General features: G+C 51.8%; 6 protein-coding genes across 6 annotated transcripts; 4 read left to right on the top strand and 2 right to left on the bottom strand.

Moving 5' to 3' along the window:
- Positions 1-7,078: 7,078 nt before the first annotated feature.
- LOC6740209 (zinc metalloproteinase nas-14) lies at positions 7,079-8,793 on the top strand. Its single transcript, XM_016180777.3, has 4 exons — positions 7,079-7,292; positions 7,355-7,528; positions 7,582-8,018; positions 8,614-8,793. The coding sequence occupies exons 1-4, from the start codon at positions 7,082-7,084 to the stop codon at positions 8,791-8,793; spliced, it is 1,002 nt and encodes a 333-aa protein (XP_016022761.2). The 5' UTR covers positions 7,079-7,081.
- Positions 8,070-11,541, bottom strand: LOC6740210 (serine/threonine-protein kinase fused). The gene is made up of 4 exons (XM_016181140.3): positions 11,330-11,541; positions 9,889-11,258; positions 9,255-9,829; positions 8,070-9,187 (listed from the first exon to the last, which is right to left on the bottom strand). The coding sequence occupies exons 1-4, from the start codon at positions 11,438-11,440 to the stop codon at positions 8,826-8,828; spliced, it is 2,418 nt and encodes an 805-aa protein (XP_016022760.1). The 5' UTR covers positions 11,441-11,541; the 3' UTR covers positions 8,070-8,825.
- A 446-nt stretch (positions 11,542-11,987) lies between these two features.
- LOC6740207 (C-mannosyltransferase dpy-19 homolog) lies at positions 11,988-15,968 on the top strand. The gene is made up of 7 exons (XM_039297795.2): positions 11,988-12,205; positions 12,328-12,589; positions 12,658-12,979; positions 13,033-14,505; positions 14,571-14,764; positions 14,890-15,015; positions 15,125-15,968. Exons 1-7 carry the CDS (start codon positions 12,160-12,162, stop codon positions 15,327-15,329), a joined length of 2,628 nt encoding a protein of 875 aa, XP_039153729.1. The 5' UTR covers positions 11,988-12,159; the 3' UTR covers positions 15,330-15,968.
- Positions 15,969-16,205: 237 nt separating this feature from the next.
- LOC6740206 (inhibitor of growth protein 3) lies at positions 16,206-18,720 on the top strand. The gene is made up of 2 exons (XM_016180779.3): positions 16,206-16,486; positions 16,563-18,720. Exons 1-2 carry the CDS (start codon positions 16,387-16,389, stop codon positions 18,521-18,523), a joined length of 2,061 nt encoding a protein of 686 aa, XP_016022758.1. The 5' UTR covers positions 16,206-16,386; the 3' UTR covers positions 18,524-18,720.
- A 233-nt stretch (positions 18,721-18,953) lies between these two features.
- On the top strand, positions 18,954-20,007 carry LOC6740203 (glucose-induced degradation protein 8-B homolog). The gene is made up of 2 exons (XM_002077047.4): positions 18,954-19,257; positions 19,318-20,007. The coding sequence occupies exons 1-2, from the start codon at positions 19,140-19,142 to the stop codon at positions 19,875-19,877; spliced, it is 678 nt and encodes a 225-aa protein (XP_002077083.1). The 5' UTR covers positions 18,954-19,139; the 3' UTR covers positions 19,878-20,007.
- LOC6740208 (nucleoporin Nup35) lies at positions 19,919-21,609 on the bottom strand. The gene is made up of 2 exons (XM_002077046.4): positions 20,961-21,609; positions 19,919-20,901 (listed from the first exon to the last, which is right to left on the bottom strand). Exons 1-2 carry the CDS (start codon positions 21,109-21,111, stop codon positions 20,042-20,044), a joined length of 1,011 nt encoding a protein of 336 aa, XP_002077082.1. The 5' UTR covers positions 21,112-21,609; the 3' UTR covers positions 19,919-20,041.
- Between the last annotated feature and the right edge of the window lie 50 nt (positions 21,610-21,659).

Raw genomic sequence — 21,659 nt, 5'->3', positions numbered from 1 at the left:
TGAACATTTTGACCGAGTTTTCGGCCACTGAGATATATAGACAGACTACAGATACAGGCACAGATAACAATCGCCGGCAAACATGGTCAGCAAACAAGGCATTCCACAAGGGCGCCAGATGCACTCGACTTGCCATACAGCTCCATTCCCAAACCCAATCCCAATCCCATACCCACTCCCACAAATAATAATAATAAATAAATAATGAGATGACACGACGCTGGAGAAAGTCTCGTGCTCCGCGTAGAGCAATAATCACAGCGATGAGAATGAGAATGGTAATGATGAATGGCGCCCAACTGAGAATCCCAACCAAGGGTTCAATAAACTGTGTGTGCCGAAGTTTGCCAAAAAAAAAAAAATAATAAAAATCAGCGTCGACTGCGGCGCCATGAAACTCAAACTTGCAACGTTTTTCGTGAAAGCCATGCAAAACCAGGCGAATAATGAAAAAGCCAACCCGAAACCAAATCGAACCGAAGCAAACCAAACCAAATACCTGGTAAGTGCGTTTGCATTGCACTGGGGCCCATACCAAACCATACCATACCGTACCACACCATATACCATATGACATCGTCCCCATCGTAAGCCACCTCCCCCCATCTGCCGCCACCTGGCCTCCCAAAACCCCCCCTCGAAATCCCAGGTCCGCTGCCGCTGTCGGCGTCCTCAGTCGGCGTCTGCGCGACTGCGTTCGTTGACTTAACGCACTACTAACTCAGTGCCACAGTCACCGACTTTTGAAATGTGTGTTGTAAACACAGGCAAGAGTCGCAGATACAGATACATTAACAGACACAGACACAGACACAGATACAGATACAGCGGGCACAGGTAGAGCTACAGATACAGATACAGATACAGATACAGAGGTACAAACACTGGCGGAGCCACGAGTGTGTGTTCATTTTTTTCACCATTATTTATGCTAATGATCATATTCACGTTATTGCCTTCGTTTTGGCCCCGTCTTCCTACTCCTCGCCATCCTCCCCGGTTGCCAACACCATCCGGCCGATCCAGATTTGTGGACAGATGGGCACAGGATGTGATCTATGCGATCTATGTGGCCCATGCCCACTTCGCCCACTTTCGATGCCATGCGAGTGCAGCGAATGCAAATCGCACGCGGAAGAAGTCGCCGCGCATTGGCCAAATTGTTGGCATGGAAGTGAAAGCATCTCTGAAAGTTGTTAAATATGAATATACATATGTCCGTATGCCGCATCGGTATCGGTTGCGATTGGGTCAAGAAGAAAGCTCATCTAGGCGGCCGATTCTGGCAGAGGTCCCCAAGGAAAGACCCGTCCGAAGTGGCCAGATGGTGTGGGAGCTCCCGAGACATAATGCTCGGCTAATGCCTTCTGAAGGTAGGTCATGATGCTGGAGAAGAAGAAGAAGAATACAAAAAAAAAAAAAAAACACAAGGAAGAGAAATTTCGCAGTTCCAACGCTCTCGCGCTTTTTATCACTCTTTTCTCGCCGTTTCTCTCGACGGCTGCTGCTGCTGCCTGTTTGTGTTGGCCAAATAAAAGCTGGCAAACAGAAAATGTTCGATTAAATCAAACAGAGTCCACCGCCCCGCGAGCCACGCCCACCCGCATATTACGGCAAACAATTTGCCGCAGTTTTTGGTGCAAATTGCTGGGAACCAAAAGGCAAACACTGCGCGCATTTTTCTGCATGGCCCAAAGTGACAGAAGAAAGCCAGCGCACATAGGCCTAAACTGGCCAAAAATTTATATTCGTTCGCATACGAAAAGTACACGAAAAAAAAGGCCCCAAGAAGACGACAACGGTACATTTTTGGCCAAAACGCCGTAATACAACAGGCAAACAGACAAAACGGACAACAGACAATCGACAACGCAGCTCGACAACTTTTTAATTGCCCTCAAAAAAAAAAAAAGAGCGACTCCAAAAACTCAAAAAAAAAAAAATTGGAAAAAAGCGAGCTACTTTTTTAGGGGGCGGGGGCAGCGGATCGTAGACGGGGTCTCGGCGGCAGCGGCACCACCAAAAACCACCAACCATTAACAACCACAACAACAACGACATCTCTTCAGATAGGCCGTAAAAATTTCTTTCTGCCGTTGCCATAGCGTTGCGGCTGCAGATTCTGCGCGCAGCGGCAGCCAGCATCAGTTCTTGTTTAATTTTAATGTTTCTTATTTCTTTTCACACTTTAGAAAGTTTGGTTATAAATTTGCTTTTAGCCAGCATCACCAGCAGCAGCATCATCAGCATCATCATCAGCAGCTGGCGGGGATCTTGGCCCGTCCCAGTGAGGGTCGCTCCTCCCCTTTTTCACTTCAGCTCCAGAAAAGTGTCCTGAAAGTAAAAGTGCAACACTAGCTGAATGTTTAACTGCAAGATTTGATTTTCTAAAATCCGCAGCTCGCTATTTTATATTTCTTAAACTATAAGCAACTTAAGTAACTTAACATCATGACAATGAAGTCTAACTGCAACTACTCAAACACTACTACAACACTACTGCTCTCAAAGATACGTATTTAAAATAAGCTATAAAACAAAAGATATCATAGTTTCATTATACATACTTAACTATTTAAAATATATCGTATTTAGGTAAAATAATAGCATTCTAGCATTAATAAAAATGGTCTGTTCATTACTTAATTCCATTGATTATCTAAAGAAACATATCAATTGTTATAAAAGAAAAGCAAAAACTCAATAAATTGCGTATAAAAGCTATGTACTTTTAAGAATAACTAATTAATAGCCTATTTTTCAGCTTGGAAAGTGTTGGCAGTGCCGCCACAGTACCACCAAATTTGAATACAAGTAGGTGAAGTGTCATTGAACTCGCCACCGAAAGCCCAAGTTTCCGCTGCGGAAAAGCTGAGAAAATCCAAAGGACTGACAGCAGGATATGTGGCTCGGAGCTGCGCAGTCGCTGCCGCTGTCTCAGTCGACGTCGCCGTCGCAGCCGCCGTCGCTGCCAGCGTCGGCAGCGTCGCTGTGGCCCCGCTCGAGTTCAATGCACTTGATTTGGCATACATTTGGCATTCGGCTTGTTATCAGACATCAGACGCAACTGGCTGCAGTTGTAGTTGCAGTTGCCAGTTGCTCGGCTTCTCAGTTTCTCAGTTTCTTAGTTTCCCAGATGCTCAGTTGTTCAGCTGCTCAGCTGCTCAGTAATCATATGTTCAGTTGCCCCGTTCCCGCTGCCAAGTTGCCGAGCTGCCAGTTGGAGCCGCGTCTTATCAGCGCCGCGGCTCGTTGCCGAATGGCTGGCTCCAAACGCGCGCCAAGTGATAGTGATAACAGCGATGGATCGAGCCAGCGGCGGCGGCTCAAACATGTTCGAGCCGTATGGAGTCGTGAAAGCGCTCAAACCGCGGGCCGAAAGAGAAATCTGGCGCCAAAGAGTGGGCCAAAGAGAATGGCGCGGATCGGTGGCGTATGCGCAATGTGTGTGCCACAAAGTGGCCGAAGGCGGCACAATGTGGCACAAACCCTGGCCTTAAGCCCGCCCAGTTAGATAAGCTGGTCCTGCGCTTTCAATGGCACTATTGTGCATTGTGTGGCATGTGCCACATTTCGGGGATTCGGCACAGGCGGATGTGGTGGATGGCGGCTTCTGCAATTTATGCATATCAAGTTCATTAACATTTGATGATGGCCATATACGCAGCTATATTGCCACTCCAGTGTTCTGCTTTCGCTCCGGCTGAAATAGCTGAGGAGGCGCTATTTCCCTCCGCCCTCCCCGCGCTCAGAATCATCTCAAATTGCACATATTATAATTTCTCTGGGGAGTAGAAAGTTGGTAATCAATCAATTGCAAGATAACTTTCGCTCTGCTTGCAAATTGCTGCAACTTTTCTAGCAAGTTCGTTGCCTAAGTCTTTCGTTTCGCTCGGAAAGTCTTGAAGAGCCGAGGAAAATCTGCGGAATGCGATGATGATAAGGGATGTGGAGTCTTACATTTTGCTCTCGAAACGATTAATTTCAAACATAAGAGTTAGAGATTAAATGCTAGCTTAGTTATGAACAATAATTTTCATAATAATTTAAAATAAATATGTATCTGGGTAGAATTTTTTGAACTATCATAGCAGACAACATATTCTGATTTCTTATCATCTGAGCTTTTCATAAGCTGATACTTTGGTAGACGTAAGCGATAAACAAATCCCTTCATACTTTAAAATCCAATTAAGTTAAGTTGGACTTACGTCATAGGCCGCGATGAGCACGGCCCTTTGGGCCATGATTGAAGTGTGGGGATCCCCGACTAGCCATCAATGCCTCATTAATCAGGCTCCCATCGGGATGACCGAATATGGCCGGCAGATACTTTCGCCCAATGCGTTTTTGGGGCCGCTGTGGCTAACAAAAGCAACGCCAAGGCGAAACACCACAAAAATCCGAATCGAATCCGTTGTCAGTTTCACCAATTAAACTAATGTCGAGTTGGCGATAGAAATTTCTTGGAATCGTCTTGAGAGTCCGTCAATCTGCCAGTGCCAGTCGACCAAATTGTCGCTAACGCAAAATGGGAAGCGATGCAGTCGGAAAAGCACACGAAAAGCCAGCTAAAAGGCGGCATCAGCCTAAAAAAAAAAATGCGCACACCGATAAGCCCACTGAAAAACACCACCAGCCACAAGCTGCAAAATACAAAACAAGGCAGCCAGTCGTGCTTTTTGCCGGCTTTTAGTGGCACTTAGTGGCTCCTACTAGCTTTTAGTGGCTGCCACTACTGACACACTGACGCCGTTGCATGCTTGTTGTTGCTGCACATTTGTGACCATGAACGTGAAAAATCAGCAAAGTGAAAAATAATTGATTCCGGAAGGAAACTGCCGCAACTGGTTTTCAGTTTGGGCCTCAGTTTGGATTTGTTTTGGCAAGCTGTTGCTGCTGTTGCCGCCGCCGCTGCGGTTTTCAATCGATTTTTCTCTCGTTTTTTCTTGCATTTCGGTGCCGTAACAGGGGAAGCTGTGGAAAGCCAATCCGCTTAGCCGACAGGTGAAATCCAAGCGTTGCAGCTCTCGCGCATTTCTGGTCTATTAAGCAGTCCGCCGACGAAGATGAGCACCCTTTTCTTTGCCACTCATGGAACTCCCCTTTGGGGCTGGGCATAGAATTGGATTCGGATTCGCACCGGCTGAATGCCTCGAGACGACGAGATGACAGTTCTGTGTCAGCAGCGGCCAAAAGGAAGTGGAGAAATCTGATCTCTGGAGAGGAACCGTCTCCTAGCACTTGATGGCTCCGCAAACAAGGCCCGTTTCTGGGCCAGTGGCGCAGAAAGTGACTGCCGCTGGCCAAAAGTGAAAAACAACAAAGGCCAAGAACCCACCCAGCAGTCCGACCAAGCAACTAACCCACCATCCAACGATCCAACGATCTAACCAGCCAACCAGCCAACCATCTAACACCCACCGAAAGCCAGCGTTCTCAGCGCCATGCAGGAAGTCAATTACCGCCTGGAGCCAGCGACTCAGAGACTCGGTCTCTGCATCCATGTATCTTTGCATCTGCATCTGCATCTGCGGCCCCGCTTGTCTTGTCGCAAATTCACAATCTCTGTCCGCTAAACTTTCTCAATTTAAAATTGCATTTGAAACGATGCTGATGACGCGACTCTTAGCATGCTATTTTGCTAAATGCACTGGAAAAAAACTAGATGGCTTAGTCTATGTTTACTACATATAGTTATAAGTGGTAGATTTTAATGAGAGTTTTGTTGGCTTATATATTTACTATGTTTTATTCTTTATAATTTTTAAATTAAGAGAATAGCAAAACCTACACTCAGAATACAAGCTAGTTTATCTATACATGTTAAAGTTTTCCCCTGTGTAACTAGCGATTTCCCTCGAATTTTCCGCAGTCGAGCTGGAAGTCGTTGCCATTTGCCGCCGCCAGCCGTTGACCGAAAAAAGTGTGTCAAGTTTTCGACAAAGATCAAGTACATCGCAGATAGTACGTCAAATGTGTTTTGCTGTCGTTGCCCCCGATGCTGCAGTCGTAGTGGTAGTCGGATTCGGATTCGGAGATGAAGTCGGATGGTGCTGGGAGTCTTGTGCCCGGAGTTTCTGCATCCGCTACCCATGCTGCTGGCCAGGCATTTCCAGTTGCCATGACCAAAATGTTCTCAAAATCCATTGCAATGTGGCTTAGATTTTGGTGCAATTTCGTAGTGAAAGTGCAGCCGCAGCGAGTAGTAAATGGCTGTTCCACAACAAGTTAGAAAGAAATGTGTGGCACTCCATCGCCATCCGCTGGTAATTGCTGGCGCTGCACAAGAAAGCCGCTGTGGATCTAGATTGTGGCTCACAGATTGGCCAAAATGGCTGGATGGATGGTGGGCTGCCTGGCTGCGTGGTCCCACATCTCGACTTGACGAAATCGTGTTCTGGTGATCTTGTGGGTGCCCACTTGGCGACCCACTTGGAGCCACGGCCAGCGCCACTGCCACCGCAGTGACCCACTCAACTGGCGGATAAGCCAAGCCATCCGGGTCTGGGTCAGAGAAAGGGAGAAGATGACCAGATACCTGACAGCGTTCACTTTTGCCACCGACAGATGCCAACTGTCATTGGCCATCAACATCATCAATCGATGGGGGTCAAAGAACTCCTCCCGGCTTTCCATGGTGTCTCTGCCGCTTTTTCTCTCTTTCTGTGCGGACGTGAGATCGAGATTGAAATGGAGATCGATTCGAGATAGGAAGACAGGAAGGCACCGCCACTGGGTAATGGTGATGGTACTGGCACTGGCCACTGGTACTGGGGAAGAGAGTGTGCTATTTTCATATGCGCACGCCGTTGCCACTGATAACCCAATATCCCAGTTAAATTTGGAACCAAAAGCCGTAAAAGTCGAGGCGAGGGAATTTGAATGCGCGCCGAAAGAGAGAGCCAATAAGTCCGTTAAGTTATGCATAAATCCGAAATCCAGCTGCGTGGGCGTCCGTCATTCAGTCGCCCAGTCAGTCAGACACTCAGTACTCACTCGTACTTTCAATTGGAACTGCGATTGGCATTGTCATTGCCCCGCCCCATTACGCAGTGCCATATAAAAGCGTCAACGCAACATGGCCGGCGTTTCTTTTACCCCAACAATGCCGAGAAGTGCGCTCATCGTTCCCGGTCTGATTTGCTTTTGGTCTGCCCTGGCCTTGGCCCTGGGCGCCACCTTGGAGGCGGATACCCTGGCCACGCGAAAGGCGCTTCTTCGCGCACGACCCGCGGTGCCGCCCGCTGCCAGGTGGGGCGCCAATATGCAGATGCTGCGCCGGCACAACAGTAGGTACCCAACAGTATATCAGACGCTAGTAGTCGATGCACTCAGCCATTGGCACATGCAGGTCCTGCCTTCAACTTCTGGACGGAGGACAGCGATACGAACATATGGGAGCATTGCGGACTCTTCGAGGGCGACATCATGCTGCACCGCGAGCTGCTGAGGAACGGGCTGCTGAACGAGCGGCTCACCTGGCCAGAGGCCGCCGTGCCCTTCTACATAGACCCGCAAGACTTCAGTGAGTAAGGGCCTCCAAGCAGCCCAAAGTAGTAATACCCCCTTTCCAAACAGCCGCCAACCAGACCATGGTCATACTGAAGGCCTTCAAGGAGTACCACGACCGCACCTGCATACGCTTCCGGCCGTACGAGCAGGGCGACAAGCACTGGCTGCTCATCAAGGGCAACTACTCCGGCTGCTGGTCGAGCGTCGGCCGGCGTTCGGGTGGCCAGGTGCTCAACCTGAACACGCCCAAGTGCGTCACCCACGGCGTGGTGGTGCACGAGCTCCTGCACGCGCTCGGTTTCTACCACCAGCAGAGCGCCACGGAGCGGGATGAGTACGTCAAGATCAACTGGGAGAACATCCTCGACGGGCACGCGCACAACTTCAACAAGTACGCCCGCACCCACATCACCAACTTCGGCGTGGAGTACGACTACCAGAGCGTCATGCACTACAGCTCGCGGGCCTTCAGCAAGAACGGGAAGGCAACCATAGAGCCACTGGTGAGTAGGCCAACCCAAATGGTTCCAAAGGTCTCATTACCACCTGTCAAATCCGTTATGCAGTGGCACATTCATGTAATTGAATATTATTTTAAATCGCTTACATTGTAAAGGAGTTCAGTTTAACATTCAATAGTAATACTGCGAATTAATGGACTATTGTATGGACATACAGTGAATTCGCTTATCTTAACAATTGCTACACTTAAATGGTTATATTTCGAGATACAAACTATTATGCTATCAATCAAATTTGCACACACCACACTTGAATTGCGCATTCAATTATCTTAGATTCCATTAGGAATGCCAAAAATCATGGCTCATAAAATATTTAAATTCGATAGTAATAGTGATTTGATCATATTCAGATTAGGAATTCCTATATTAACACATGGTCCAATGACGCACAACTATGCTAGGAGTAGACGAAGCATTTTGCTTCCTTGTCCAATTGGATGTATATCGAAAGAGAATGCTTTAGCTGAATGGTTGACTACGCCTTAGCAGTTTTAGTTAAAGCGATGAGATATTTGTAAAGACTTGGGGGAGCTTGCATCCTCTACACTCTCTGACTCCTGTCCTTTGCTTCCAGGATCCGTACGCCTCGCTGGGCCAGAGACGCGGCCTCTCCGACAAGGATGTGTCCAAGCTAAACGAGATGTACGAACAGGACTGCAGCGAGGACTACCTGCTCAACTTCGACCGCTTCGGGAACTACATCGACGAACTGCTCGACTACTTCCAGGGCAACATTCAGGATCTGCTCGGATAGAGACGCCTGAGGCCAATAAAAGAAAGTGCCGGCTAGGTAACGAAAAAAGTGAAGTGGCTGATCTCGTCGAGGGTCTGGGCGGCCTCCCCACGGAGTGCCGGGTACGAGTGGTGCTCAGAGAGTTGCTGCAGCGCAAATCGCAGCTCTCCATTCCAGATGCGCTGCACACCGCGCAGGCTGAAGCGGGCCAGCAGGCGCAGAAGCTGGCAGGAACGTTGCCGCAACAGGTGGTGTCGGCTCTGCAGGAGCGAGGCGAAGTTTAGCCGCGGATTAAAAACAATCCGCTCTACCAGCTCCGCGTTTTCGGGCAGCTCGCGCAGTACACAGCCCATCAGGGCCAACATGCAGCCAGCCAGGCGAACAGAGGCGGCATCCGAATCCGATTGCCTGAAGTCTGCGGGAGAACGGAAACAGGCTAACAGTTTACAGGAGTCGACTCATGGCATCTAAGGTAATCTTACCGTGTGTGAGAAAGTTGAGGAACAGATCGCTTACTGCCAGAATGGCTACCGCATCGCAGAACTGCGTGAGGAACTGCTGCTGCAGGTGTACCAAGTGGCAGACTAGTTCGTACAGACTGCAAGCCGTCTCCAGCTCCTCGACAGTTAGCTCCGGGATGCTACGCAACGTTCGACTGAGCGAACCCATGGTGAGTGGGGCGGAGGCGGCCGAGTCCGAGAGCTGCTTGTGAGAGAGAAGCAGCTTGCAGGCGTACATGAGATTGGGCACCAGTTTTACGTCCACGTACACGTTGCGGATGAGCTCGAGATCAACCATCAGAACAGGATCCACCAGCACAAAGGGCAACGACAGCAGCTGGGCCACACTCTTGAGCACCCGTGGAATGGCCTTGGAGTTGCGCAGCGGTGCCACAATAATGCTCACCAGGTTGTGCTGTTTCAATGAGTCTAGTTCGCCGTCAAGCAGCTCCTGCACCGATCTGTTCAAGAAGGCTAGCCACTCGTCGTTTTCGATGGGCGGACTTTGGGATTCATCGCAGCTATCCCACCCCGGGAGCAGGCACGGCGGAGTGTTGCTGTTATGGGAAAGGGAAAGTTAGTAAAAGAAAATCCAAGAGGCGCTGTGGCCACTTACTCGCTGCTCAGCTTTTCCTCATTGGTGGAATGCATTGAGTGCTTAAGTTGTTGTGGCTGCTGCTGCGGGGGCTGAGAACTTGCGTAGGAAATGGCTTCAGCGGGAGGCTTATTTTCGTGGTTATGCTTTTCCTGTGTAGCAATCTCCGTGGCCTTGCGTTGCGCCTCATGGTCGACGCTGTGACCCAAGCGAACAGAGAAGTTGTCCAGATTTTGACTAAGCTTACGCTTCTCTAGATCCTTGCTGCGCGACTGTCGTACGGTTGGAGAGACTATTGGCTTAGCGGCCACGCCTCCGCCCCGCAAGGGAGCCTGAAAGTCAAAGTTGTCGTTCATATGGTTGAGGATCATGTTGGAGTTGCCACTGACGAAGCAAGTGTGCGAGTTGATCACCGGCTGGTGTACCACCGGCATTGCTCGAATCCCGGACAGATCCCTGTAGGACAAATCCGCGAACGGAACGACCACACGTTGCATATTGTCCTCCACGTCGGTCTCAAGATGCTCAACATCGCTGGGAGCAATGGCGTTTATGCTGTCGCGGGAGGTGGTCAAGTTTTCCTGTCGCGGCTCGCCAAAGTTCAAAGCGGCCAGGGCCTCGTCCAGATCGCCTACCTCCGGATCGGACTGCTTTGACGACTTGACCTTGGCTTCGGGATTTGTGAAAGGCGATTCCTTGGCCGCCTCTGCCTGCGTTTCTGCGATAAAGATGCGTCCCTCAACGAAGGGGTGACACAACAGCTGCGTCCAGGATATGCGCAGACCGGGGTCCTTCTCAAGCAGGCCCTGTAGGAAGGAGCGGCACTCGCTAGTCAGCGTGCTGGGCCACTTGACGTCCTCGTGCTTGATCATCTTCACCAGATGCAGGATGGAGCTGGCGCAGAAGGGCGGCTGACCGGCCATGCTTTCGTAGGCTATGCAGCCCAGTGACCACATGTCCGCATGGTGGTCGTACGGCTGCTCCGCCAGCAGCTCCGGGGCCATGTAGAGGGGCGTTCCCTTGATTGAGGTGAGCACGTGGGTGCCCAGGGTCATGTTGCGGGCCAGTCCAAAGTCGCAAAGTTTTGCGTGCATGTTCTTGTCAAGCAGGACGTTTTGTGGTTTGAGATCCCGGTGGAGGATGCGGTTTGAATGCAGGTAGTACAGAGCGGACACCAGATGCCCGGTCACCCGGCGTGCCGGCTCCTCGCCCATGGCTCCATTGTAGGACAGGTAGCGGTGCAGATCCATCAACGCGAACTCAGTGACCACGAAGAGGTCCGTCTTTGACTCAAAGGACTCGATCATCTCGATGACGTGCGGATGCTTTAGCCGGGCCTGAATGTCGCACTCCCTGCGCAAATTCTTCAGCTCTTTAGTGGCTCTTCCGCGCTGCAGAACATAAACATGGGTTAAACTGGTTGGATGGACTTGTTGCTTTATCACCTGGCCAAACCACTCACCTTGGAGATCACTTTGATGGCCACCACCTTGCTGTCGTCCTTGCGCGTCGCCTTGTAGACGCACCCGAAGGATCCTTGCCCCACCAGCGAGCTTACCGCGTAGCGGTTCATGGTTATTCCTTGTTTTGCTGCGGTTTGGGATGCGATTACCACTGAAGTACGTGCGGTATGACCGTAGCAGGTTGACTCCGAAATACTTCTAAGCTGGGGAGCTCGGCTTCGGTAAGTAGGTATATGAAAATACTAGATTGCTCATACAGGGTTCCTTTTCTGATAAATGCCACTTTTGCTGAACTGCAATGGTACCTAAAAATCTATAGTTATTAATATATATATAGACAAGATCATGGTACAACCCAAAACAAATACAAGACTAGTTCACGCTCTTCTGTGGCAGTTGATATATAAATATTCAATAATCAATATATAATTGATAAGAGTTAGAAATATATGAGCAACAAAATTAAACTTTTGAATTACCAATATGAATAATTTCTTCTTAATGTACAATTTTTTACTTAATAAGTGCAATAAATAATATACAATATAACTAATTAAAACTTCAATATGTACCGTAGATAATATAACTAATTATTGGTATGTACCTATTTATCGTAATGTACCCAAAATACGGTGTGACCAAAACAACACAAATTGTCCATTGCGTCAGCAACATGGTACGGTCACCATAGACAAGCACGGCCGAAAAACAGCTGACTGTGCTGGCTGTTTTTTATTGTGTGGAGCCAGCAATAATCGTTGTGAAATAAATAATGATTGCCAATTTGAGCACAGCCACCCAGTGAGACGACACCCGCAATCGCAGCACGATGCGCGAGCCCAACCTGTACGTGATCCTGTCGCACGCGCTGATCGGTGAGTTTCCGCCAACCGGCAGACACTTCTGCCACGCCTCTTCCGCTTCCAGGCGGCAGTCCAATTGAGTTGGGGATTCCCATTGCCATTGACCACACTCCCAATTCCAATCCGCATCCCAGGCTGCGGCTTCTTCTTCCTGTACGTGCAGCATGTGCGCGTGATCTTCGAGACGCGCACCAACATCCAGCAGCTCAATCAGCTGGAGCGGGAGGCGCTTCTGCGGCGCGAGGATGCCCTGTACTATGCCTTCTACAAGCAGTTGGCCGACGGACCGGACTTCTGGCACGGCTACGAGCAGCTAAAGAACGTCACGGACATCGAGTATCCGCACAGTGTCAATGTGCTGCAGCGATTCTACGTGCTGCCGGAGCTTGTCACGGCGTAAGTGACTTCCAGAGGAGTGATTCCCAAAAAGCCTACTTATGCAGATGCACTTTCGCCCCCCAAAGGTACTTCTTTCACGTAGTGCGCTCCGGCTTCAATCCAATGGTGCAGCCGATGCAGTTCTATCTGGAGTTCGTGTGGCTGATGGGCGGAGTAACCCTGCTGGTACTTTACCTGTACGGAACGCTGCTCTGCGAGAACATTTTCGGTGGCATATACGGCGTGATCTCGTACCTGATGTTCCACAGCTTCGTGGCCAAGATCTATGAGCGGCCGCTGGCGCGGGAGAATTTCGCATTTCCGTTCATATTCCTGCAGATGTTCTATCTGTGCATCTGCATCGGAAGGATCATACACCGACAGCGGCACACATCGCGCATGTTCATGGTAATAGGTGTGCTTTATTGCATTAAGCTCAGTAACATCTTTGCCCTTTGAAGATCTTCGCCATGTCGCTGTTCACCGCCTGCGCCCTACTCTCCTGGCAGTTCTCCACCTTCATCTTCACCACCCAGATCCTGATCATGATGACGTCCTGGAACGTGAGCTCGTTGTCCACAGCTCTGGTAAACGCCTTCGTGCTAGACTACTCGCTGTCACACCTGCTGGGCCACGCTCTCGCCTTTATTATGTCGCACGGCAACAGCCAGCTGCTCCTCACCTGGCAGCTGAGCATTTCGCTGTTCCTATTTTTGATCACAGTGGTGCGACAATTGCGTCACGTGCGCAGCCGGCGGCTGGGACACGCGCAGGATCTGCTAAACGGCGACCTATTCTCGTTAAAGTTCATGATGCTGACACTGCTGCTCGCCAGCAGCATGCAGACCACGCTGATGGAGCTCTTCAACCGTGCGGGCGTGGTCAGTGTGCCGGAGGGCGCGCAGCAGCACTTCTTCGACCTCTGTGCCCACTGGGCTCTGCAGGTCAATGTCGGCTTTGTCGCCCACCTCTCCGCCTGCAATCCGCAGTACGCGCGCGTCTCCTGGTCGGAACTGTGGCAACTGGTCAAGACGATGATTGTCAAGCCGTATTGCATGTACGGCGTGGTCATGCTGGCCATGTTCTTCCGGCGCTGGCGCAAGGGCGGCGCCCCAGTCAGCGACGTCACCAAAGAGCAGCGCGACAGAGCGCGCAACTACGTGCTGGAGGACTTTCTCGAGGAGTACCGCGTTTCCATGAGCGACATGTCCACCAAGGAGACGGAGAAACAGCTGTATAAGTGCTTCAGCCTGCTCGAGAGCTGCGACTTCGACTACGAGCGCTACAAGCGCGCACAGGCCCGCCTGCGTAAGGAGCAGCCGCCCGCCCGCGACGACTTTATGCAGGATATCAAGCGGCTGCGGGCGCAGATTAACCGCAACAGCGACAAGCAGCGCAAGGAGCGGGCGCAGGGAACCAAAGAAGCGGCCGCCGACGGGCCCATCACTTCGACTGAGGAGGAGGTTAAAGATCCGGATGCAGATTCGGAATCGAAGAAGAAGAATCAGGAACCAGGTAGTGGCGAAACGGAGCCCGAGTCTGCAGCAGATCCCACTGAAACGCCGCCGTCCACGTCCGCGGCCGATGAAGCGGAGAAGAGGGAGGAGGAGGAACACTCTGCCACCGCCGCCGGCTGCGGCTCAAACTCGAGTGGCCATCGACGGAGGAAGCGCAGCTCCTCCAGGCGCAGTTCCGTAGTGCCCACGGCCAACGCACAGATCCTCAACATGCACTACGTGTACAGCTTCCTGCAGATGCTAGTCTTCACCTTTATCGGACTCGCCGTGCGCAAGCTCTTCTTCCTCAGCTTCACGCAGGGCTGCGTCATCGTACCCACCGTCTGCTCCAAACTGTGGTACCACCGCCAGCGCAACATCTTCTGGTCGGTCTCGCTGGCCGTCTTCCTGCTCAGCATGTTCGATCCCGGCATGGTGGTAAGTTGGACACGTCTCTATTGCTCATGGGAATTGTTGTGATTTCACCGTCATTTCAAAAACAGAACATTCACGAAGAGTACTTCCCCACGCGCTACTCCAAGAGCGGGGACGACCTGGAAAGCATGCTCGAGTGGATCAAGCTGAACACGGAGCGAGATGCGGTCTTTGCCGGTCCCGTGGATATAATCGGCACCGTGCACCTGACCACCAAACGGCCCATAGTCAACCATGCGCACCTGGAGATGCGTCAGATGGCGTAAGTACTCCCAATCTGAGCGAGATAGCCTATCGACTGGGCCCCTGCTCTGTCCCGCTCTCATTGGCGTCCATGTCCTGGCCATGCACGTACTGCAACTTCCGCCCTTGTGTTTCTTTTTTAAGGGAGCGCACGGAGCACGTGTACTCGGTGTACAGTCGTCAGCAGTCGTCGGATATCTACAACCAGTGCGCCCAGCTGAAGATCCAGTACTTGATCATATCGCTGGACGAGTGCACCAACGAAGTGCGGTGAGTAGACGCAGACGGAACCCTCGAGACGGGCACTTGAACTGGTCACCGCTTAATTGAGATCTTGTACTCTTATCGCAATAACAATTTTGTCTGCTCTTCACAACAGCGACGATTGCGATCTGCTGGCCATTTGGGATGACGAGCAGCCGGCCTACCAAAAATACCCGCAGTTCTGCCACGAGCTGCTCCACAAGAACGTGCCCAGCTTCCTGAAGGTGTTCGCCAACGACCACTACGGCATCATCAAGATGTTCTCGCAGAGCGTCCAGATCAACCTCAAGCACAACAAGATGCCCGAGATGTCCATATAGGGCTGGCCGTCCACGTAAGCGGCGCGATGGTGGAATGCTGGAATGGTGGGATGGTGGGGAATCAATCGACTGTGTTGTGTTGTACGTAGCTGTGTGAGCTGTGTGACTAGGATTTAGCATTTTACGATGTGTGTGTATTATGATTACGTTTAGTATTGCCCTAACCTCGGATGCCCGAACCCATCTCGCACCCAATTCCAATCCCAATCCCGTCCACCTGCAGCTGCAGATGCAAAGGGAGGGGGAGAGTAGCTGAGTTGAGATAGCAGATTGCGATTAAAAGGAGGCCACTTCCGCTAGATAGTAAACTGAATGCATTTAGCAGCTTGACTTGTTTCCGCGCCGCTGCGTTCAAACCTTGTTTGGATCATTCCCCGCACCCGCGCCCTCGCATTCGAATAAGTTAATCTAGCCGAACGGAGCGACCTAAACTCTAAATACTTTCGTTAAGTTTAAGCTAAGCTTTTTACATTTACGCATGTAGTATACATATGACGATGAGACGCGCGTGACAGCGAAAGTGGCCGCATGTGGACGATGTACATCCGGGAGCCACGATCCCAGACCCAAAAGCAAGCGGGGAAACGCGCATTTGCCAGGCAAAAAGTGAAATAAAACGATATACTTGAAACAATCCTATGGGCACCTGTTGTTTGTCTATATCTTTAAAATGCTTACTCCTTATTGTTTACAACTTTTGAACTTTAAAAATGTATATATATATTTGTTTTGAATTATATTCGCATTTTTAGTTGTACTGTTTACTGTTTATAATCTGTATCTTTCATTAGGGTTTCCATTTGTACACTTTATTTAAATTTCGAATTTCACCTTACATGGTTTGTGTCGCAGCTACCCAACCCGACTTTGTATCTCGGCTTCGTATCGATTGCGTAAATATATCGATATTTTCGAGTACTGAAATCCGTATCTGAGATTAACTTCTTTTCGCCTTCCGGTCACACTCATACCCGCAACAATACACGAATTTTCATTAATAAAAACACAGAGTGGTCAAAATTGTTCATTTACATCGCGGCCCACTCGCATCGCCATCATGCTTTACCTGGAGGACTACCTGGAGATGATCGAGCACCTGCCGCAGGAGCTTCGCGACCGCTTCACCGAGATGCGCGAACTGGATCTCGCCGTCCAGAGTAAGTGCAACCAGAGAATCCGAATCTCAGCTTCTCGCCGGATCACTAATCAAGTACTGTTCCTTGCGGTGCACAGACAACATGGACTCGCTGGACAAGAAGGCCCACATGTTCTTCAAGCAGTGCAAGCGCGACGAACTGCAGCACGAGTCGATGGACACGGAGTTCCACAGCCTGCGCGGCGAGTACTTCAAGGTGATGGAGGACGCCGACGAGAAGGTGGCCATAGCCACGCAGATACACGAGCTGGTGGAGCGCTACCTGCGTCGCCTGGACAGCGAACTCTTCAAGTTCAAGTGCGAGCTGGAGGCTGACAACAACGGCATCACCGAGATCCTCGAGCGCCGCTCCCTGGAGCTGGACGGCAACTCCACTGCAGCCACCGCCCTGCTGCTGAGCATGAACCAGAAGGAAAACCGCTACTACGGCGCCAGTTCGGCCAATACAATGGTGAACAGCTCGGCGGGACACGCATCTGGTGCCGCCACTGGCTCCTCCGGCATTGCACTGGTCAGTGGTGCTGCCGGAACGGGCGGTGCCCTCTCCAGCATCTCCACCGCCCAGCTGGGCTCAAGTCAACGCCACCGCAAGCTGGAGAAGCGGCGGGAAACCATATGCACGGTGCCTGTTCAGGAGAAGCGCGCCAATCTCAATCACTCGCTTCCAGTGGTCGGGTCGGGCTCCACGACTGCCGCGGCGGCCTCATCTTCGTCCGCCACAACGGCCGCAGCAGCCGCCAGCCTGGTCAGTGCCACGACTGCCCAAACTCATGTCTCCAACCACATTGGCAGCATCGCCGCCACTCATCTCACCCTGCCTGTGGCCATGGGCGTGGCCGGCGGCAGTAGCAGTCTGGCTGGCAGCTCGCTCGCCACAGGAACGGGCTCGCTGGTCCGCCAACTGCCCACGAACCTCGCCCACAGCGTGCTGAGCAGCTCGGGTGGAGCGACCGCCGCAGCGGTAGCGGGCGGCAACTCCACGTCCGTGGTCGCTGCTGGTACGGCCCACGGGCACGCCCATGCCAGTGGGCACTCGGCCGGCGGGGCCACAGTCACCTACAACCTGCAGCAACTGGGCGGAGGAGCCGCCGCATCTAGTGCCATTGCGGCGGCAGCCAGTCAGGCGATCGTGGCCACACAGCAGATGCAGCAAGGCCGCCGCACGGCCAGCCTCAAGGCCAGTTACGAGGCCATACACGGAACAGCGGGCGCCACCGCCGACTTCTGGACCCAAGCCGGTCAGGGTGGACTGCAGCAGTCGGCCGCCGGATCGGTGACAGTGACTGCCGGTGCAGCGCTGGCCACCGGCGCAGCTGGCGGTAGTAGCAGCGGCTCGCATCACTCGCACCACTCACAGTCGCACCACGGCGGCCATGGGCACGGACATGGTCATGGCCATGGGCATGGGCATGGGCACGGGCACCACAGCAGCAGTGGTCACGGCGGCGGGCACAGCAGCCACCACCAGGAGAAGAAGCAAAAGAAGAAGCTAACCACTGCGCTGACGTTGCCCACAGTGCAGCCGACGGCCGGATCTTCGTCGGGCAACTCGATTGGCTCGTCGTCGTCAATTAGCCTGGAATCGGTGAACAAGCTCACCACATCGGCGGCCCTGGCGGCGGCATCGGCCACGGCGACCTACATGTCTGTGGGTGGACAGGCGCTGCTCGCCATGACTGCCGGAGGTGGAGGCGGAGGCAACTTGGCGGAGAGTTCCGCTGACGGCGTGCCCGCCGGAATGATTGCCATGAACCTGCCCACCGCCACGGTAACGCCCGGCTCCAGCCTGACCATCGGCGAGAACGGACTCGTGGTGGAGCAGTCGAACGAGGGCGAGTGGTCGTACGATCCCAACGAGCCGCGCTACTGCACCTGCAACCAGGTGTCCTATGGCGACATGGTAGCCTGCGACAACGACGCCTGTCCCTACGAGTGGTTCCACTACCCCTGCGTGGGCATCACCCAGCCGCCCAAGGGCAAGTGGTACTGCCCCAAGTGCACCGCCTCCATGCGGCGCCGTGGCAACCGAAAGAACTGAGGCTGACTGCGCCTGCTGGCCCCCCTCTTCCGTGGCGGGGGCGGCGGCGTAGGCACATGGTCGCGTCGCTAGCGGCTCTTATACTTATAGAGTGTATAATATATACACTCTATATATAAATATATATCTCTATATAAATATATAGAGTGACAAATAAACAAATTAAAAGTATTCAATAAAGTTAGATCAGCAAAGGAGCCGCTCTTTATATTCAGTTCGGAACGCAAAGGCGAATGGTGGATTGGTCAATGGTATAACTTAACTAAAGTAGTTTAAGCCAGCTTCTAGTTTAGATAACAAGTTTTAGGTGTCTTCGCTACAATAATAATAAACAATGAAATATAGTTCGTAATACATTCGATAGTTTGATTTCAAAATTCGCGCTCTCTTGGCAATCAAACAGCGTGACCAGGCTGCGCTTGCTAAAGCACTCTGGTCACGCTGAACAGAAGAAAAGAAAATTTCCAGCGTCATTTGTGCATTGCAAAGTTAGTAAACAATAAAAGCGCATAAACAGGGCTAGGAAAAGCGGGAAAGACGACTTGGTAAACATAATTCGACGCAGATCGGTTGGAAAAACGGCCTCAAGATTGGCAAGATACGCAAGAGCAAGAAAATGAGCTACAACGAGAAATCGGAGGCCATCATCAAGGAGGAGTGGCTGCAGCGCCTGGAGCAGTTTCCCTTCAAGCAGGCGGACATGAATCGCCTGATCATGAACTACTTGGTCACAGGTGAGCCCGGGTCCCCAACCCGCAGCCAAAGCGAGCATCTAATCAAGGGCTAATCCACAGAGGGTTTCAAGGAGGCCGCCGAGAAGTTCCAGCACGAGGCGGATCTGGAGCCCAGCGTGGAGCTGAGCAGCCTCGATGGGCGCATACTCATCCGCGAAGCCGTGCAGGCGGGCCGCATCGAGGAGGCCACCCAGCTGGTGAACCAGCTGCATCCTGAGCTGCTCGGCAGCGATCGCTATCTGTTCTTCCACCTGCAGCAGCTGCAGCTCATCGAGCTGATACGCGCCGGCAAGGTGGAAGAGGCCCTGTCCTTCGCCCAGAGCAAGCTGTCCGAGTCCGGCGAGGAGGCCATGTTCGAGCTGGAGCGCACCCTGGCCCTGCTCGCCTTCGAGAAGCCGCAGGAGAGCCCCTTCGCCGACCTGCTGGAGCAGTCGTACCGCCAGAAGATCGCCAGCGAGCTCAACTCGGCCATCCTGCGCTGCGAGCAGAGCGAGGACTCCACGCCCAAAATGATGTTCCTGCTCAAGCTGATCTTGTGGGCCCAGTCCAAGCTGGACAGCCGTTCCATTAGCTATCCCAAGATGAAGAACCTGGAGACGGCGCACCTGGAGCCCAAGTAGAAGAGCAGCGCCACCCCCTTCGACTTCTTTTGCTAATGCTATTGCTATTATATCTCAATTTAATAAGTATGTATATGTATGTATGCTGGATGTAGGCAGTGAATTATTAAATAAGTAGCCGGAAACTCCATCTATCCATCCATCCGACTTGCCATCAGCCCTTCTTACCAGCCGAATATCAGGTCCATGGCCTTGTTCACCAGACCGGAGCTCTTCTGCGGCACATCGCTTTTCGGCGATATGATGTTTTCTTCACGGGCCAGCTTGTACGACTGCTGGGAAAAGGGTCGAATCACACTGGGACTGGCGGAGAGATCTCCTATCTGTGCATTGGCCGCAAAGCCGATGTTCTCCTTATCGAGCACCGAGCGCTCCCTGCAGCGCGACACGCCCACCATCACATTGCCGGCGATGACTTTTTCATTGTAGTTCAGCGCCTTGTCGCTCTCGATGCGCGAGGAGTAGCGCACATACATCCAGTTGCCATTCTGCGGGGCATACACCACGTCCACAATGGTGCCGCAGACGGTGAAGTGCTGCAGCACCATGGAGCTGGCCCCCGGCGGGAACCCGAAGATGGTAACCCATAAGTCGGATATGCGCGAGCTGCCGCCCGCCGTCATGGATGTACTCAGGCCTCCAGCTGGCGAGACAGTGGCTCCCAGTGGCGAGCACAGTGCCCGCATCGAGGCATTGGTGGCATTGATGGGTGCGAACGAGTCATTCGTGTGATAGCTGCTTTGGTAGCTCTGGTTCGGCGACTGCAACTGCAGCATGCCAAGATGGTTCTTCTTCTTCGGCGTGACGGACTGTTCGCGCAGCGAGTCGAAGAGTCCCTGGGTGGGCGGTCCTGTCTGGTGATGTCTGTGCGACTGGCCGTGCGCGGGCGTTGAGCTGTTGGAGCCCACAACCGTGTGCGAAACATTGGGACCCATCGACCCGCCTCCTTGGGCGGCGAACAGAGTACGTGTGCTTAGAGCGGTGCGGTTGAGCTCGTGTGGACTGCTGCCGCCGGGCGAGGTGGCTGCAGGGCATGTGTTAATATAGCCAATGCGAATGAGTTGCTTAATGCCGGCTACTTACCGAAACTGATATTAGAGCGCCCGGTTTTCGGGGACAGCGTGTTCTTGTGCGGCGTGATACCTTGCGGATCGCCGAGCAGAAAAGGTGGCAGATACTGGGTCTGGTTGGAGCCGGGACTGTTGACCGGGCTGCCCAGGTTCATTGGCTCCATATCGAATGTGAATATTAATTATAAGATTTGAAAAACACACGAAGAAACAGCAAAAAATGAAAATTTATGGATTTAACAAGGACGCTACAGCTGTAATCGGTTAGTGCGACCGGACTGGGCTTGTATCGAAATGTGCGACCGGACTGGGCTTGTATCGAAATGCGACAGACAGAATACAGACGACGACAGGAGAAACATTGATGCCAACATCAATGCCAACATGTTTTCGAAAAATCACAAGCATCGATGTATTTCAAGCAATCATCGATGTTTTTCCATTTCTACTGCGCATCGGAGGAGAAAAGTGTCTAATTGTAAGTATAAATTAATTTTCAAAATTTTTCAATACAATTATTAATAGCATATTGCAAATTTATTGTGACTTGCTGGTGGTGTTGTCGGGCGTCGTGGAAGAGATGGATAAATATCTGGCAAGCTAGTTCCTAACTCCCGGATAAGGCTTTCACGGTTGCGCACGTATGTATATGCATATATGCAGATAAATTTTTTTGTTTTTCTTTGAAACATCGATGTTTTTCGCCAAAAAT

The sequence above is a fragment of the Drosophila simulans genome, chromosome X (assembly GCF_016746395.2).
Source record: "Drosophila simulans strain w501 chromosome X, Prin_Dsim_3.1, whole genome shotgun sequence".
Taxonomy (NCBI): Eukaryota; Metazoa; Arthropoda; class Insecta; order Diptera; family Drosophilidae; genus Drosophila; species Drosophila simulans.
The sequence above is the reverse complement of the archived record's forward strand: the minus strand, read 5'-3'. Positions and strand labels throughout refer to the sequence as shown.